General features: G+C 42.2%; 1 protein-coding gene across 1 annotated transcript in view; it reads right to left on the bottom strand.

Annotated features, from left to right (window-relative positions):
• The window catches only part of akap1b (A kinase (PRKA) anchor protein 1b), a 44,750-nt gene extending 25,876 nt beyond the window's left edge, over positions 1-18,874 (bottom strand). The window contains exons 1-2 of the mRNA XM_050055811.1: positions 18,477-18,874; positions 2,933-4,560 (exon numbers count right to left, since the gene is read on the bottom strand). Of these exons, the coding sequence (XP_049911768.1) occupies positions 2,933-4,535 (1,603 nt within the window). The 5' untranslated portion in view covers positions 4,536-4,560; positions 18,477-18,874. The remainder of the gene's footprint in view (positions 1-2,932; positions 4,561-18,476) is intronic.
• Positions 18,875-20,700: the final 1,826 nt, after the last annotated feature.

The raw sequence follows: 20,700 nt of genomic DNA, 5'->3' as shown, positions 1-20,700 counted from the left end.
GAAACCTTCCCTGACCCAAACCTTGCGCAGACCTGAATAAAGGCAATTGAACTGATCTCCCATATAAACCCTCATTCGGAATGAATATTTCCCATGTAAACTACCTGGAAAAACTTAAATTCCGAATGATTTCATTCAGATTTATTTCATTCCGAATGAGAAGCCATCATGTAAGCGTAGCCATTGTCTCATAACCATCGCAGGCCCCTGAATTGTATCAAATAAAAATCGGATTGCAGTAGTCTTTGTGATATCAGCAAATATCGTATCGTTGTCCAAAGAATCAATTTAATATCACATCGTGATGAAACTGGTGATTTACACAGCTAATGCCACTGGGTCACATGTGGCAGCAAAACAGTTTTTTGTTTTTTTTACTTACAGAAAATTGAATTTTCACACTATGGATTTATACAGGCCTAAGGTACCTGTAAAGTCCATCCAGAAAGTAAAGTGGGACGTTTCACTTAAATAAGTTGTAAAAAAGTGACAGGAAAGAGTCTAGCTCCAGCAAAGAGCTAGAGTGTGTGCTTTCAGTGACACCACTGTACCTATGGCCAGGAGTGTACTTTCAAGCTCAAAGTTTCTCATATTCCGTTAATGCAAATTCAGCACTTAAACATACTTTAACATGATGTTAAAACTGTACTCATCCACTAATCAATTCCAGTCGTTCCTCCTGTCAGCCCTCTCATCATTCTTTCTCTAAATGTTAAGCTGCTGTTCATGAAAAAACACTTCATGCAGATGTTTCACATTGAAATCCTTCCATAGGTTCAGAGGGTAAAATCATCATTCATCAACACTTAAATTGCAAAACTTTTGTTTTCTGTAGATGTTGTGTTTTTAAAACACAACACTTCCTGTAGAGACCTTAATTAAACAGTTACAGTACAAGTAATTTTGTACTGCTCCCCACTCACTCATTTTCCCCTGTTTAAAACATATTAATACTTAACCCTGACTATTACTGTGAGACCTGTTTGACAGATTTCAGAGTTTATAGCCCCTTTTACACTGCCGGTTCAAAACAGGATTACCGTGCCGTTATGCCACCTCACCATTCTGTATAATAGGTACGATCGCGGAAAAAGTGGACAGAGTTGTCTGCCTTTAAGCTGGCAGTGAAGGTGCTGGCAGTGAAGGTATTAACAGTGCCAAAAGTGTGTCTATGTAAGAGAGAGAGCTGGCAGGATGGGACGGGTGTGACATTTTGATGATGCCCTATGTGTCCGACCCACCATGGGAGATTTAAAAAGCAGCTGACAGCCGTTAGCTGCTAACCCAAAGAAGAGGTACAGCGGCCAAACAATGAGGTTCTGGAGCTCCTTACCCTCTGAGCAGAGGATTAGATCAGCTGCCAGAAATGGCAAAAGATTGTTATTGCCATGTTATGCTAGGGATGCACGATACTGGCACGTCATCGGTATCAGCTGATATTGACTTTAAAATGAACTATTGGAATAAGCCAACATGCTTTTTTATTATTTTGCACAATGAATGAATATTACATACACTGAAAAGCATTCTATTTCATGTCTCCATCTGCTGGTGGACCATCATGATCAGAGTATGCTCTGGCGGCTTTCAGTTGTCTCATTGTCTTTAACACGGCTCGGCTTTCTCTCGCACGCACTCTTCCTACTTTTCTCTGTGCTGTGCTGTCTCAGGTGTTGTTATAGATTGGTCGTGTTGCTGCGGGACGTGGCGACTTTAACTTTTACACTTAAACAGCGCGTCTTTCTATTCAACGTCGCCGTACCTGAATCCAAAGTATCGCCATGTAGCAGACATTTTTTTTCGCCACCAACTCAGGCTGTTCATGGTCGAGCTCATGCTCTTCTTCAGCGTCTGTGTTGGTCACTGCAGCACGCCGGCTGCACGCACCAGGATAGCTTGTGGGCGTGATGTCAACAAACTCCACACACTACAGGAGAGGCAGCCACGTTCACAGGCACACACGTTAACATTTATTTAGCCTATATTAAATCGCAAATCGCAGCCATTTATGCGGTTACGTAATCGCACAGCCTGACATCGCGATTGCGATTAGATTAATCGTGCAGCACTATGCCATTGTTATTGTTTATTATCCAAATGTAGCATTTTTTTAACTGACTATGTTTGCCAGGCCTGGGAGAGAAGGCGGAGTGTTTTGTTTTCGTTGGGGACTTATAAACCTATGTGGGTTGGGCACATGTGTGCACAACACCAAAATAAAGAAATCAAGAAATCAAAATTAATGTATAATTTTCTGATGAAGATGCGAGATATGCTGGTATTATTCAGGTTTCAGGAGCATTCTTTGGATATGTATACAGCACATTTAGAATATGCTCATTAGTTGGGGTTTCCACTGCTGTTTGCGACACACGGCCTCTTATCTGTTTACAGTCAGCTCTGTGTTGTATGCAAATAAACTCACCAACAGTTTGCAGGGGCACCCAAAAGAAAAGCCCACACCTACTTTTATACATTATGAAAGATTTGGATATCAGCAGGTTTTGGATAGGCACAAATATCACAATGCTGACCTTTTCAAGAAGGTGGTTGAAGGAATGAAAGAGGGAGGCTGTGTTCACACGGTCCAACAAGTCCACCACCGGTGGAAAACTTTGAAAAAAAAAACCTATTTTGCAAAATGACACAAGTGACGGCTCTTCCACATCTCTATATCTTGATATAAAATAAACGGCATGTTAGGACACATTAATCGGAGTATGCACTGCTGCATGTAAACAGAAATATTAGTGACATATTCAATTTCCTAAAAAAATCTCAGGGATTCCGATTGGCCAATATATCATCCTCAGATTTGAAATCTGACTATTAATATGAGTATGTGCTTAAAAACCTGAGTATCGGTGTGGCTGTACTCACTTCAGCAACACCTCTCACACTAGTACAGAGAATCAACAGATTGATGACTCACCTCCAGACTGGTCCGTCTCCACCTCACATGTCCCATGGGCTCCATTCCTCAGGCCCATTCCATTAAGCCTCTTTATCTCACACACAGCATCCACTGAGTTTTCCTCAGCCAACACGGACGCCTCAGTGGCGGTCTCAACCAGTGATTGAGGCTGTGTGGCTTCTCTTGTTGACAAGTCTGTAACCTGGATCACATCCATTTGGTTGTCAAACATGCTGTTCTGAAGTTCCTCGTTGCTGATGCCGTCCTCAGAGTGGCACGTACTGCAGGCTGAGTCGTCGGCCAGCGCAGCTCCTTCATCACCTTTCAGTTTCGTGTTTTGCAAAGGAGTACTTTGTGCTGCTTGGTGCGATGGTGTTAGCCAGTGGCTTCTCTGTGCATGGTTTGTCTGATGAACCCTGTGACTGACCTCAACAGACTCCCATACTGGAGCCAAGGAGCATCCATTAGGTATCCCTTGCTCTTGTTCCTCTGCGGCCTCTCTGGATTCATAGCATTTCTGAGAGGGGCTTGTCAGTAGATGGTGGTGCTGCTGTGCTGCTGTGCTGGTCTCCTGCTGGAAGCGTAGTCTGCTGCTAGCCAGTGGTGAACCGCTACTACAGCTGGGCTGGCTGTTGTCTGTGACCTGGCAGCTGGTGACACCGAGGACCTCCTGGGTGGCTGCCGAGATGACCTCAATTATGAGTCCAGCTGCAAGAAGCTCCAGATCCTGCTCCTCTCCGCTGCCACTGTGTACTTGGATGTCCTGTGATGTGGTGGTGGAGTCTTGGGCTGCTGTCAGGGCTGTGAAGGTCGGGGTTGGGGAGGTAGGTGTGCTGGTTACAATGTGTTGGTGGAAATCCTGCGTTGAAGGTGGTGTCTCTAAAGAGTCAGCCTCTGATGGAATCACTGTCTTTACTTTGGCTGGCGTCACTGCACAAACGATCATCTCATCTTGTATGTTAACAGCGCTGTGGTGCTTTGCCACTTCCCCTTCTGGCTCCGGCCTCTCTGCATCAGAACGATGTGTTGTTGTGGGGCAGGAGCTGGTGACTTTGGTAGACTGGCAGGGCAGGATGACCTCTTCGACTGTGGCTTCTGGAGCAGAGGCTGGAGCTTTGACTAGGTGTTTGTCCAGCTCTTTTACCAAGGCAGGTGTTGAGGTTTTCTCTGGGTCTTTATGGTCTTTCAGTGACACCTGCAGGTGGTCTTCTTTGCCAGGTGAAGGTAGAGTCGAGACTGAGGGTTTATGGACTTCCTCTTGTCTTATTCTGCCAAGGTGTGGGGCTGCTTCTTCGGAACTTTGTTTCAGTGAAGGTTCTGCCTCAGTGCCCTGGACATGGATCTGGGAAATATTTTCATGTTCTGTTCTCAGGTTACTGGCCTGTGGAGGTCTGTGGCAGGGGCTTTCTGTGTCATTTGTGGGGGATACAGCGCTTTTCTCAACCAAACCATTGCTACTCTCTGCTGGAGATGTTCTAAGGCCCATAGCGGTTGGAGCCCCCTCTGGGCTGTCATGGCTGATTAGCCGCTCTTTCTTCCGCGAGATGTACCACCACCAGCCAATCAGTGCAAGGACTCCAGGTAGTGTGTAGGGCACAATAGAGCGAAACCTCAGCGGCATTTCCTCAGGACACTAACAGCTACACCTGGAAGACACACAGATTTGTATTAGTTAAAGGACATTTCACATTAAATAAAATGTATAGCAAATCTGGAAAACCTGGTCTGGATCTACCCGTTGCTTGCATGCAGATTTAAGGGTTTAAGCTATTGTCTTTCACATAATATGGAGATATGCTAGATCCCATGTGACCCCAAGAAAGACTAAGCAGTATCAAAACAGTTCCATATCACCAATCAAATCTTCTGAAATCATCTTGAAAATACGATAAAACACATTTCATTTATATGCTCATTTGAAAACTTGCCTACTCTTGCCACATCCACACCTTTAATTTTAAAACAGCATTTTAAAACTGAAACAATCTCAATACCCAAGAACGTTTTAGCACTGTTTCAGTATTAATCTCTGTCCATACTAACAAACCTGAAAACACATATCACATGAAGATTCATGTACACTTGGCATGTGCGTGCTGATAATAACAGGGAAGAAGATTGTCTATTCTACAGGTGGTTGCTTAGGTGAAAAGTAAGACCAGAGATTTCTTTGCTTGGACCAACGAAGAGGTGGACCTGTTACTGAAGGTATTTTCATAGCAAATGCAGCGACATATTAAAGCAGCACCACCATCCATCACCAGAGGAAGCCATGGTTAAGGGAAAGGATGAGATCACAGAGTGTATATAGGCCTAAGTATAATCTTTGGACTTGACAAGCTACGACTGATAAGACCCAATGGGAACCGAGCACGGGAATCTGCATCATCGTTTCCAGAAGTCGTCGTTTCTGTCTGTCCACACTAAAATGCGACCCCAGAGTTCTCAAACTAAAACGGGGTGAGCTGCATTTGCAAAAGTCTCCATTTCAGCATTTCTAAAATGCTGGAGTAGTGTGGATACTACGTGTAAAAGGAGCAATAGTTATGTGTTTTAAAACAAAAACTTATTGGTGTGTATTTAACCTAGGGCTTGGTGATATGGCTTAAAAGTAAATTGCAATATTTTTAGGTTGCACTCGATACACAATTTATATCTCAATATTTTTTAAATATCCTCTAAACTACTCTCTAGATTACTTAAATACACAAACATTAAATGAGCTATGGTTACAATACAGTTAATTAAAGTAGCTACTGCCATAATAAAGTCAAATAAAATACTGTTATAATTAAGGTGAATAAAGTATTGTTATAATTAAATAAATCAAAGTGGAACCACTGGTGCTTTTATTCTGTAGCACGTGGCTAGTCTCAGGCTGGAAGCATTGATGTTTCTGTTGTGAAATTGTAGCTTCTGGTCAACAGCCAGATGTTAGCAGTTAGCAAAAAGTTTAACTGTTATTGTGGCAGCTTTAAACATGAGGATTTACTTCCTGTGAGCTGGAAACAAACAACCAGCTCAAAAGTCCATATATTAATAATATCTGCAAGTCACACTTGTGCTCCATGGTTGCAAAATGAGACTAAAGGGTACCAGTCTGAAGCCCTGCTAGGCTTGTGCCGATTTCCGGTTTAACCGGTTCGGTCCGGTTTAAGAGCTCCACCCGGTTTAATTCATGTCAACCGGATAAACCGGCGGGGTGGGGGGGCTTTTCACATCAGCGACATGTCAAAGGACTATATTCAACTTATCTTGCATTGTAACATGCATTATGACAACTTAATAAGGTTTATGTTTGTTTATAAATGAAGTGGAGGAGCCTACAAGTGTTTTGTTTAGTTTGTCTCAGAGGCTTCAGAGGGACTCCGCAGCTCTGCTCAGCTGTCTGCTGCGAGAGATCAAATTTCATTGGGGGCGAGGAAAAGTGCGAGGGAGTCAGCAGTCATTCAGTTTGTTGCCCTAACCAAAGATACTGGATTACTACTGTACTATACAGTATATACTATACTGTACTATTACTACTATTATTACTGGTTTATCCACCGTCTTTGCCCTAACGTCTTGGTGTCCCTCTGCTTCTTCTTGTGTAACCTTGTGTTTATTGGCAGTTAATACAGCATTACCGCCACCTAGTGGATTGGAAGCACATTACACCTATAATGGGCTTTTAGTGGGAAAAATAGCTCAAATGCGACCCCCAGTGGTAAAATTAGGTATATAATTCGATATATCCGTTCAGTTAGATATTTGGCTTTAAATCAAACGGGTTGGAAAATTTTCAAACCGGCACAAGCCTAAGCCCTAGAGGTACAAAAAGACACGCAACACCTGCTCACACACTCAGTACGTTTACAAGTCCGACTGAAACTGGACTTTTAAACGCATATAAACAGCTTGGTCCAACTGAAATTGGACTATCCATAGCTCGACTAGCACACCTGGATAATAAATCGAACTATTGCTGCATGTATCCGCTTAGTCCAACTGGAGTCGGACTCAGCGTTCTGCGCATGCACCACTTTTTCTTTCGCTGGCTTTCACCCGGAAGAAGAAGGAGATAACGTAGCAGCAATTCAGTATATAGCAGTGCAGTAACTCCCAGAAAAACAAACAAACAAACACCATGACGACCGAGAAGCAGAAGACGATTAACACGTAAAGCATACGAAACATACAGAGCCACAGCAACATGCATCTCTTTACACATTACTTAGGAAAAAAGTAATCCCTTACTTTACTTGATTACTCCCTGGAGAAAGTAATTAGTTACAATACTCGTTACACTACTAGTTACTTGTTGCTTGAAATGCATTGTCACGTAATTTGCCAGTTAACAATATAGCAATAACCTTACATATGTGTAACAATCCTAAGGTAGGTATAGTTAACTAGATGGATATACCCAGAGTCGGCTTCACAAGGGGGCACCAGCTTCATTCACTGTGCCCCCTCACTTGTATAAAAGCATATGTTTTCTCCCATCAGTGTAATTGCAGCGATGACTGAAATCCAAAATGCTATTAGGCTGTTGCATGAGGTGTCAGGCCAGAGCTTCTTGTTCATTGCACAGCTGGTTCACGAGGTAGGCCCCTAAGCAGACTTCCCTCTTTCTCTCCTTAAGTATTTGCAGGGTTTCCACCAGAGAAGTTGTTATGCCAGGCAGGGGCTGGTTACCGTGTGTAAAAGTGTTATGATTATATTACTTGCCCACTGCCCCACAGTCATTAAGTTCATTTTTGCATATCAGCGCCACATTCATCAAATAAAAAAACAAACTCAAATTTGTAAAATACTAAGCGTGTTATCAATAGTTATCAAATTTGTAAAATACTAAGCGTGTTATCAATAGTTAGTAGGACAACGGACGTTACAATTATAAACTGAAAGTGTGTGCTCCGTTGCAGCACAGAGTAGCGAAGTAACTGAAAGTGTGTGCTCCGTTGCAGCACAGAGTAGCGAAGTGAGACGTCTGTCCTCGCTCCTGCTATCTGCTGTAAACACATGAAGTTGCTCCCATGTCTCCCCGGGTCTCGGTGCTTGTTTGCGGCAGAAACTCTCCCATCCTCTGGCTCATCCCCGCATCTGTGTTAGCCGCTGACCGGCTGGACCCGTTGGACGACCTGTTGGCAACAGCCTGAAGCCCATCGTCACTAACTCTTAAGTAAGGGGAAGATCTAATGATGACTTTAGGTAACGCAAGTAATGACTTAAGTGTTTGATTAGTAACTCTAATGTGATTACTGAATTTAGGGACAGTAGTGCCTTACACTACTCGTTACTGAAAAAAAAGCAATTTTTGGCGGTAACGCGTTACCCCAACACTGATATGAACTATATTAAAAAGGACACAGCACCGCCTATCGAGGCAGAGTCAGGCGTACTATGAACTTAGCTCAACTATTGTGTGCATGTGAACGTACTGAATGTCACCTTAGAATCTAAAAGTGGAGTTATAGCACACACAACATTTAGAAGGTCATCAATAGGTTCCTAAACATAAAGACTGACAGTATGGATATCTGATATAGAGTTCTGAACGGACCCAAAAATCCAACCCAAAACCGAAATGACCCGAGGGACTTGAAGCCCGAAACCGGCTCACCCGACATCATCACATACTACACTGGATCCGAGCCCGACTGAACCCGAGTGTTTTTTTTTTTTTTGTTTGTTTTTTTTTAAATGGAAGGGGGAAAAAAATGATGCTTCCCTGGCTCAAATACAGTATCTTTAATCACTTAAAGTCAACCAATCATTCATGTACCAAAATAATATTACCAGACAGGCTTCAACGTCAGCCTGGGGGAGAGTAACCATTGCGCATCATGTAGCGCTGCACTTAATGAGCCGCTCTCAACACTTTTCCTGCACCTGAACGCTGACTGACTGAACTTCGCTCACACTTCACAGCAGCATATCTTGTTTTAGATATGGCGGACTCCAGGGTTTTTTCAGACCTAATTGCATTGCGGAGTTTTGCACAGTGGCGACCGGATCTTTGCTCTCAAACCACAAAAAAATGTGATGGCACAACAGTCTCCTTCAGTACATTATTCTATGCTTTCTTTTGATTTTCACATTGGCTAGTCATCCTGTTTAATTTGTCTTCTGATTAAATTGGAACCGTTGAAACAAGTTGTAGGAAGCCTCTGCAAGTAATTGGTTGCTGGCAGACACTCTGTGCTGCAATAAAATGGTTAATCAGCAGTGCCGTGCACTGTAGAGCCGATGCGCTGCTGGTTCTGCCGGCCTGAATAGAATATAATGTCTATAGCCTTACTGTTGTGTACAGCCTTATAGACTGAGCTGAGTAGTGATGCGCGGGTCGACCCGTAACCCGCGGGACCCGCAAATGGACCTGCGGGTCGGGCAGCAGTGATCGTCTGTTAAATCGGTCTGTAAATGATATTTTGACATTATTGGCTATTACTGTCATGGCATCCGAAGGTACTGATGCGTTGAGCAGGTGACAGTCCGCGGTCGTTTTCAAAACACACTTGTGTCACGCACTCCAAAAGAAACTTGTTGAAACTTTAAACAATAATTTATTGTACAAAACGGGGGAAACAAACGTTGACAAAAACGGTTCCATAATTCATATTAAATTCAAAAGATAACGAAAAAACAGCTACAAGTTAGAGGGAATAGTGATAAAGTGGTAAAACTTGGCATTGATCCACAGCCTCAGACGGATGCGCTCAAGCGTGCCGTGTGCACAAGCTCAGTTGGTAGGCTATACAATATTTTCACATTTTTAACAATGCAATTTAAAGTTTTGATTTTTATTGATAACCTACATTTACCAACAACAAAAAGACTACATTTAGCACCAAAAAAATGTAAAAAAAAAAAAAAAAAAGTTAATAAAAAAACAAATATCGAATACCAAATTTTCATAACGAATACCTACCCATAGAAATGATTTTCGAATATCCGAACATTTGGGTACAGCCCTACACGTCAGTAGGTTTTCTGTGACGCTGCGCTTCTCCTACATTCACCACAGCTTACAGCAAACTGGAGATGATGGATTAACAAAATGATGAAGAGCTACATATTTACAAGTAGAGTAAATGTTGATAATTGATTCATTGACAGAGACAGACTACAAAATAAGAACCATGGACAGCAGCATTGTGTGTTAGTGCTGTCACACCCTCAACCAGTGCGCTTCTCTGACATATAGACACACTTTTTTTTCATCTCTCTCTCTCCACTGTCCCAGCCCGATTCAGCCCGCCCAATTAACTTAATTAGTCGGCCCAAACCGACCCGACCTGTCGGGCTTACTCGGGTCGGGCTCGGGCTGAAACTGAGAACTCTAATCTGATTTGATAGATGTTTTGACTGTCACAAGCTTTACATTAGGAAAATGTTGTTTCCTATAATAAATAGGCTTCATGTTCCCGTGTACAGAGAGGCCAAGGCCAATATTTTTCTTTAAGTCCCACTGTGTTATGTACATTGTCCTTTGAGAGAGGAGTGTCACTGTGGATCTGTGGCATGGAGCTTTTGACAGGATTTTAACAGCCTTTTTCTTCCAACATGAAGAAAATACTCAAAGTCAAATGCTGTTTTGAACTACAACAGCAGCCCCGGAATCTCCTGTGGCTTAGAGATTAAGTCGCCAACTGTGGGTCAAAATTGGGGATGCTGTGGGTCATTCCCCCATTCTCTCCCCTCAATTCTTGTCATCTCTCTCTACTGTCATCTCTAATAAGGGGCATACAAATACAAATACCCCCTTCAAAAGTTAGTTTATTCAACATGCTCCACTGTGCATGCAGCAAACAGGATCAGAAAAGAGATTGAGATTTATACAGCCAATAACTAATCCGCAAAAAAAAGCTCAGACTGTGCCTCAGTCGTGATTCTGCAATTGGCTTGGGACAACCCTACTGAGAACTATAAAAGATGCGACTTGTCTCTCACTGAAGACAGCAAAGAAAGTAACAGGAGAATCGGGGACATGTCAATCCAAGCCAGCTGGTACTTTCTTTAGGGCTGTCCCAAACTATTATTTTTCTAACGATTAATCCAGCAATTATTTTTTCGGTTAATTGACTAATCTAACGATTAATTTTTCGATTAGTTTAACGATTATTTTTTCGATTATCAATTATTTTTCCATTATTTGATTAATGAGGCAATTTAAACAATATGAATACCAAAACATTTCTTATTAACATTTATTGAAACATCAGTGTTTCCCCTTCCATTATATTAGCTAAATAGCCCGAGTGAGACAATTCTAACACAGCCCGGCACTGTGCACACAATCAATGGAGCGGAGCCTGTGTTGCGTTCAGGCGTTATCACAAATTCCAGCACTGAGTAGGCAATAGCACAATAGCACAGCACTGCTGCTGCCGCCGCCATTTTTTTGTTTGAACCGACGTGTCGACGCTAATCATTCACATCGATGTATTTGCGTAGACGATGACGTCGACACCTCGCCCCAACCCTAACCTTCTTACATCAGTCTCAGGCAGAGTTCAAACCACCTTTAGCTCTGCATGAGCAGCAGGGGTGCTACTACAGGGCACAAGCAACACAACACATTGTCATCCAGCAAGACGCTGCGTTGGCCAGTCAGCTACATGCACACATTCCTGGTGGACTGCTTGAATACCACATTTCTACTGTTTCTACTGCGATCACTTGCCACGAAAGATAAAATAATTGCCATTAGATATCTTTACTGTAGACTTGTCAAAAATATTGATTTATCGATCCATATGGATTCTGACAAGTCATTGCCATGTTACAGTCGTTATTTCTTTTAATAAATTTTATGCCATTAAGTGTATATAGATATATAGTTTATAGTGTGTATATAGTAGATGCCTTGCAGCGCACTCTACTGCCTGAGAAACACATGGCAATCCCAGCTGGGTGGTTCATTTTATTTAAAGCTTTCACACTACTTTTGACTACCGAATCATGTTCTGTGTAAAATACTCAAAGAATGAAACACATCAAGAACACAGACTGGGTTGAAGGGGTTACAAAATAATCAGCCTGTACTGAGGAAATCAACCCTAACTGAAGACTATGGAACAGCCCTCTGCATACCCAATTCCTGGTGTGTCGCCTAACAGGAGGTGACTCTCTGTGCATGTTAAAAAAAGGCCATGTACACATGCCTTTCCTTAACAAACCTGGCCAAGCCTGCCTCCACCAGGGGGAAGGCATCACATGGTCGGGACGTGACTCAATCATATCCTGCCATGCTTCTAGACACAACTGTCATTGGCAGCTACACACACACACGCACACATATATATATATGGACTTTTGACCTCTATGGCTGCTGGCACTCCCACCTGCTCTACGTAATCAGCTGCTGGCCCTCTGCAGGCAAGCAGCACAGTACTAGGAAATATACTTTCTACATAAAGCGGCCTAACAACAGAAAAAATAAGATAACGATTAATGTGTGTTTATAAATTAGGCCCAACACTGTGCCATATTCATATAGAGTAACACCATTTGGAAAACTGCCTGGGATCCTGTTAGCTTAATGGTTTATCTGTCTGAAATAAATTTCTGAAAGCTCCACAGTATTCCATGAATTCAATGAGCAGTAGGTATTCTCCTCTAAGAATGTCAACATTTAGGCCAGAGGGTGCAAACACTTGAATGTACCGAGGCTGTGGCCCTTGTCTTGAATAATGCATGGCCGTGAAGACTCACTCCCAAAGAGATGAGAAATATTACACCATCCACACATCAGGGTGATATGTGGATGATTCGATTGTTATTTACAAGTGCATAAAATAGAGAATTTCTAGACAATTTCAAATGTATAAATTACACACCAACTTTGCTTGCATTTCTGAAAAATGTTACTGCAAACATAATCTTGCAAACATTTCATATTTGGCATTTGTACATTTGATTCAACAATTTCTGCACACCACACACAATTCCCACAATCAGTTCCCTCAAAATGATTAGGCCAACAGTGTAGAGGCACTGTCATGAGTCACTGTAGGAACTAATGTTACAGGTTGTTGAAGCAAGTCAGGTCAGTTAAGAAGAAACACCAAGAGCTTTAACAACTGGATAATATTTATATTTTAGTGATGCAATATCTACAAATTGCTGAATGAATCCCCTCATATTCGTTGCTTTTCCTCGCCCCCTTGAAACTCTTGTAGACAGCTTTGATGCTATGTTGCAGCGCTCCTCAGTGTACAAAAGTACAAGTTGAGTACAGCGGAGCTTCTGGAGTTTAATGCAGATTCATGCTGATCTTTAACCGAGACACATGAATATATCCTGGGTTTGACTACTTAAAAAAAACACTGTATTTGACTCCACTTATATCAATTCATATCATGTACAACAATTATCAGTGTAAGGAAACTAATCAAGTAGTTTATCAAAAACAAATTTACAGCACGGTTACACGAGTGAAATTAACACTGTCTAATATTCACCTCCCGTTCACTTCCATTCAGTGCAAGCAAAGGGGTGGATAAAACATTTGCTTCTGGCGGCAAAACAAATTTGCGTCTTTGCGTAACGTGGAGTTCAGCTTTGGTGAACTGTGACCAGTAAAATTGCCGCTTCAACCAAAAGCAAAGTACGCGTGGAGGAGACATCGACTGTTGCTGTGTCTTACCAGCTGATACTGTGTGATAATGGCCATGAAAAATACAAAATGCCCCTCATGAGAGATTCTGCCTGGCTGGCAACAAGTCAGGGACTGGGCAGGGAATGTAAGAAAATGGAATAACATCATATTGTCAACCTACTTCACATTAGGTAGCAAACATTTAGCACGAATATTGCCTCAGCAGGCGATGGTTGGCCGATCACCTGCATTTGCTCGTGTGACCATGCCCAATACAGTAAGTTGCCTTTTTTTTCAACTGAAGAGAAAAAAAATGTTTTACACAAGGTGACAGTGTCATAGTGCAACTAACAGGGAAGCTTTCAATCCTTGAGGTAAATATAAAATCATCAATGATACGTCAAGATGGTGTGTGGAAAATTGCTATCATATACTCTCTGTATTGAAGATGCAGTCGTTTGTGCTAGTCTCCTTCACCGATTGTTGGAACTTGAAAACTGTTGCTATTGCATTATGACAAGTATTAAAACAGCAAACAGCAGAAGCACTCCAATGACCTAATATTAATATGTTTATATAAAAATATATACATATATATCTCATTGCCTGTAAAAAATACTGAACTCATCAGTTACTAGATATTGATAAAAAAAGACTAATATTGTGGTGTGTATGCCAGTCTGAAATGTATTCTGTTATTTTTGGTCAAAGCTACTGCATTCAGGTAAGTTCTCCTTTAAGATTAATTCAGGGCTGAACGATTAATGCATTCAAACCGACACTTGGAAGTTTAAGATCACAATTTTCAAATCACAAAAGCTGTGACTAAAAAATACAAAAAAGTGATGGAAACAGCTGGCCCTGCTGGCTTCACATGCACCCACACTGCTCCATGTGACTAAGGGTAGATGAAAAAACCACTTGGACAATGCCACGTCAAGCTTTGATGCTCACAGTACTACTGCGTGAAAATGGCTATGGCTTGGTTTGAGTGCAATCCACATGTTTACATCTTACATTGTTTGCTGCAGTGAGTGTGGTTCAGCGAGAGAGTTACAGTGGATGCACTGAGAGCAGACAGGTGTTGGTGATCGGAGCAGAGTCTGTGTGCTTCCTGACCACAGTCTGGAAGCTGGAGCAAGAAAGGTTAACAGCATATTTACAAGGGAGGCGAGTGGTGCAGCTATCGTCAGTGTGCACTTTAGTTTGTGTGACTCGTTACTGTAACTGACTGGTGATCTGTAAGATTCCAGACTAATTTTTACATGTTAATGTTCACATCCCACCTGTTGTTCCACAGTGCTTAAATGGTCTTTATTTAAGTTACGTCATGATGATTATAATAGCTAAATAAAGTTATCAATATATATAATATTAATAAATGTAATTTGATGTAACCACGTAGGCCTGGCCAAAATGAAAAAACACAGTGTATATGTTGACTGTATCCAATGCTGGGCTGGTAATACCATAAAATGATTAATTGTTTTTGTATAGTGAATAATACAGAAGATAAGTAACTTGATTTGAAAAATCAAGGATAATGTGGAATTTGTTTTTTCAACAAAAGGCTGCTGTTAGATGTTGGAGTGTTCTTGAAAGCACAAACAGGAAGAATTTTAAATACTCACTGTCTGATACAGTATGGCCACATATTGCATTAGCAGTATTGATGTAGAGAACAATCTCTAAGAGACAACATACAATTTACTATTATAGCAATGATTTAACTGCTTTATCTTTTAATGGAGTTCATACATGATCACTACTTGAAAACGCGTTCAAAATACTTGTTACTTGTTAATAAAATATGTGCTTTTTCTAAAGAAAAAAAAAAAGCTTCATTAAGTGATTGACCTGGGCACAACCTACAGCATGACCTAACTGAATCAGGTCATTAATCACAAACCAAAGACTTAAACTCATCAAACTTAAATAGTCCTCACTCAACAATGCTACTCTGCCTTTTATTTTTCAACTATTTCCCAAACTGAACTGAAGTGCAAATCATAATAATTGTATGAAATAGACCGGTTATATGGAGGATATAAATTACGAGACATGCAAAGCACTTAAAAACAAAGCCTAACCAACCAATTATTAAAACTGTAGCCTGAAAATGTGTATAGCACATAGAAAAGTCAAATGGACTGTCATTGAGATCCAAGAATATCATATCTGTGTGATCAAGGGTTAAATGTATGTGTGGTATGTTCACTCTAATGACCTGCTGATGATAGGTCAGCAGTTCAGTTTTGCAACGGATGATATGACAAGAACTGCCTAAGAATGGTGTGGGGTGTTCTGGGGTCCTCAGCCCCCAGATTTAGCATGAATCACATCTGCCAATGTTAAAAATCACACATGTAATTCAAACTTTAACCTCAAGTGTTCACAGTACAATACAATTTAATATTAAATCAACTGACTATCACACAGCCAACATCAACTGAAATCTTTCCATCTGGGCACCTAAACTAAAACAGAAAGGTACTGATGAGCTGTTACACTGTATATGTGCCTGTGAAATGGTGGCCCACACTACACTCACCTTGAACAAGGTTACTACAGCAGTTCAGCAGTCAAACTAATCTAGAGCTCTCCTTACAGGTCAGACTGGTGTTCACTATGGCTTTTCTTGACCTTAAAGTCAGGATTTAGAGGGTGACCTTGGCATTCAGATAGGGGAGTGGTCAGGCTCTATCTAAATGTTACACCCTACAACGTGCTGAGCACAGGCAACCTAAGCAGCTTGCACGATGGATACAGAGCAGCCTTGGTATACCTGTCACTCTAACAACACACTTTATACAAACCTGTCATGCTAAGGAATATAATTTCCTCGTAGGTACAAGCCTAATAGCACGTCTTATGAGACTAAACGTTATCACGAGTTAGGAGAATCACAGGTTAGTTAATTACGACATGTACACAGTAAAGCAGACTACTGTATACCTGTGAAACTCGACTTTTAAAAGAATTCGTTCACACCGTTGGCAGACGTGAAGGTTTAGCCGGAAACCCAATTTTAAAGGTGTCATCTTAAAACCATTAACACCAACGTGGGAATTGTGTGCAAGTCGAACTGCCATTGTACCAACACATTACCGTAATATTTAGAGGTTTTAAGAGTCAATGTGTGTCTGTGCCGAGACCGCACCAATTTGTATACAGCCTAGCCAAAAGATAGGCTCGAACATACACTGCTGGAGTCAAGTTTTAACTCAACTAATTAGCGTTAATGTTAGCTACAACAACAGGCTACTCCATCAGTTCAACTGACAGAGAACCAAAGCCCAACGGAAATCTCTTATCTGCCGTCTACAATCCCATAACACAATGGGAAGTTACACCGTGACTTACCGGAGTGTCAACTGTGCACGAGGGTCATAATGCCAACTTTTAACGACTTAATGCTAGCGTTAAACCATTACAGCTAGCTACATGCTAATAATGTCAACTATATGACTGTGTGCCTCACAATAAACAGTCCCAATTTTGTTGCCTCTTTCGAGTCGGGTGTTAATAACGTTAAGCTAAATCTCCTCTAAAAAATGTCGTAAAACGTTACGACCATTTCATCTCAAGATGTGCCGGCTAATGGAATTAGCTAGTTAGCTAGCAAGTACACAGACCACAACGTTAAACTGCACTCAGAATCCTGATGTTTTACTGTTGCCTCGCAGTGAGACAGGGGAAGGTACGTTATGCATATCAAAATACAACTCAGTGCTTTTTCTCCCAATTCACACAAGTCTCTTTCCCTTTGCACACCTCCATACACCAAATCAGCTTTCATGTGCCATTGCTAACATGGTATACAACCCATCTCTGAAAGATAGAAAAAACTAAACTAGTGGGCGGTAAGTTAGCAAGCAAGGAGAACGATTTATAAACACTGTAACTTTATGTGTGGCCCTACGTGACTTATTTGAATGCCGAATTTATCACAAAACACTTCTTAACCACAAAAGAACTTACGTTAAGTACTAAGATACACAACATGCTGGCAGTAAGGCTGAACGTGTTAACTTAGAGATATAAACAGGGAGTTTGGCGTAACATTGTCGGGAATGAAATCCAGTATTAGAGGTGGTTGTGACCTAACGCTAACGTTACACTATAGGGAATAAAGCATGGCCGGTTAGGAGGCCGCAGTGCCGGATACAAACTATGAAGTTAGCAAGCTAGCCTCGCACATTGGTTCCAGTGCCTTACGGTCTATGAACCAAAACATGAATTAAAATGTCAGGGCAGCTAATCGTAATTTCCACATCATTTTTGTCCTAAAGACGATGAGGTTGGTTACATCACTAAAGCCTCGTGTTTAAGGCCACTTTAGAGTTTCACTTCACCGACTTGACCATCGCGTTAGGCCACAACATCAAGGCAATGCATCACACAGCTTTAAACGCAACCAAATGCACCAGCGAGGGCTTGTGCCATACTGACGCAGGGTTTAAGGACGCTTCAGGAGTGCTTCTTTCCTGCATGGGCCTCAGACCTTCGTGTTAGCTTGCTAGCCGGCCTGGCGAAAATGATTCCCAACTAACTTGCGTTCTCACTGCTGACAACCTGTGCGCATTTGTGACTATTTAAGACACATGTCACTGTTGTTGGTAAGTGCATAGAAACCATACGACAAAAGGATTTAGGGTAATCTAAGTTACACAACAGGGAAAGAGGCTAGCAGGAGTGTGCTTACTGTTAAGTTAGAGAAAGATGTGTAGGCTAGTTGTTCAATGACATGGGATTACTGCACTCAGTCGGTGACACAGTAAACCCTAGACAGCTTGCAGAGACGCGTGAAAATGTCAATGAATGGGGTTTTGCACACTGTGCGTGCGTTGCACCCCTGTGAGTTGATTTGAACTAAGTCACGCTGTGTGAACATGATGCAGATGGCTACAGGCTTGCATGGTCTTTCCCCTTCGTTGCTAAATTCGCTCTTCCTTCTCCAGTTTTTGGTTTACTTACGGTATTTCAGGATCCTCGGTGCCGCCACGATGAGGGCAATACTGATTATGTGAGTTTTCAAACGTGTCCCTGTGGAAAGTCAGCCTCTCCTCCCCACGTGTAGACCGACGAGCAGCACCAGTCTAAAAAAACAGACTAAACAGCTGGTCAAGTCTCGCGACACTCCGGTGTGTAGGCAGTTTGTAGTCTCGCGTTAACTGAGAATGCAGTAAAGGCACCTATTTCAGACATGGACCCCTTAACGTTAATCTGATGGCAATATAACTTGCTGATCTCGTCTGAATACGCGCCCTGTTCACATTTACGCAAGAGTCGACGGCAGTCTTAGTACCTTGAAACATTTTTATATGATTTTGGACACGGCAGCATCTGAACTGAAAGCCGTCAGATCGGGGGTCAGACACACACACGCACTTACACACATGAAAGACGTGAACTCACTCAGCTCAATGTGCATGTAGTGCAGGGGTGGGCTAAACCTTTTTGCGCCTTCAAAGGGTGAGGGGTCACAGTGAGGTTCCACATTATTTTTATACAAATTTAAATCTATCAATCAATTTATTAAGCCAGTTTGAATTTAGTTTAGTTATGGAACTAATTACTTATAAGTAAAAGTTTGCATACAAAACCAAGGCACTCCCTCCCATTAGGGCCCTGGGTAACTGGTCCCACTTTTACCCCCCACTACAATGCCGCTAAGTGGAACACTCAGTATGTTTACACGACATTAGAGAAAATTGACTTATTGTGTTAGTCCAACTAAATCCAGAGTTTTAAAATACACGTAAACATGTTGGTCCGACTGAAATTGTACTAATCGAATTTCTCAAAGTCGGACTAACACACCCAACAAACACACACATTACGCGGTGTCATCAGCAGTTAAAAATATAATAGCTGTTCTCACTCGAGCAGCTGAGTGTGTGGGAGCCCGGCAGAGGTTTGCGAGCTTGGCTAGAGGGTGTTGAAGTGTTTGCAGCCCAGTTCTGTGCTCTGGCCCGTCAGGAGAACCACGAACTGACCAAACTGCTACAGAACTACTGCCGCTGCCGCAGACAGCTGACCCAGTCACACACGCAGCTACATACACAGTCCTCTGACTGCAAGAGCACTCAGAATCGTCTATGGAGCTTCAGAGATGAACAGCAGAAACAGTCACTGTGTGTGTGTGTGTGTGTGTGTGTGTGTGTGTGTGTGTGTGTTGTGTTCAGGTGTTGTCACGTAAATAATACTCTGAGTGGGCGGAAGTTTGCTGCATAGATCAGCCTCTCATTGGGCGGAACGAGCCACCTGCTGAAGTCCCGCCCTGCCACCTCCGGTTGTGTAGCAGTTTTCAACCGTTTTCAACACGTCCTTTACTAACTTTTGTGGTGTTTGATCTTGCGGGGATGTAGCCATTTTTCTGCCATGGTTCGCGTCCTGTAGGTGATATTTTTGTGGGCGTGTTACACCAAAACCTGTTTCCCCCTGGCAATATTTTTGCAAGCGCACCGTTGCTGTGGCACCGCCCAGAACGATTGTGATTGGTTGAAAGAAGTACAAGCAGCCGGGGCGTTTTTTTCTCCAATCTCACAGTGAGAGTCGGCCCAGCCAGACCTTTCTTTTCTTGAGAAAGGTCTGGTGAGCGAGACTACGTAAATAACAGTCCCCAAGCAATAAACAGGACAGACAATAGGATTTTATTTATTTTTACACTACATTTTCACTGAAAGCTGACCGAATCTGACCCGAGCCCGAATACAATTTATACATTTTTGACCGAACCCGGCCCGACCCATCGGGTACCATCGGTACCCGTCGGGACCCGTTGGGACCCGTTGGGCTCGGATCGTATAGCCACACTCTAATATAGTGCGACTGGGAGTCAAATTACTTCTCCATACAGTCAATCTGACCCAAAAAGTCTAGGTGCTCTGTGCATGCTCCACAGTTTCCACCCTGGGCTTTGACCCGGAAGTCAAACACCGTTAAATGCATAACAAAAGACGAAGCTGGTAAAAATATGGCAAAATCTTCATCCAGAGCTGTGCATTTTTGGACAGACAGTGTCAGCACCAGTTTGCTGCGAGCTAACCGTAGCTAACTTGTTTGTTGATTGTTTGGTCTGTGATGTAATAGGTCGACTGGAACAAGCTGAATATGTTATGTGTGTGACTTGCGTCTACTCGAATCGCAACCCAGTTTAGATCACCAAGCCCACTTCCGCATACACAGAGCCCTGATG

The sequence above is a fragment of the Epinephelus moara genome, chromosome 2 (assembly GCF_006386435.1).
Source record: "Epinephelus moara isolate mb chromosome 2, YSFRI_EMoa_1.0, whole genome shotgun sequence".
In the NCBI taxonomy this organism is placed as follows: Eukaryota; Metazoa; Chordata; class Actinopteri; order Perciformes; family Serranidae; genus Epinephelus; species Epinephelus moara.
The sequence above is the reverse complement of the archived record's forward strand: the minus strand, read 5'-3'. Positions and strand labels throughout refer to the sequence as shown.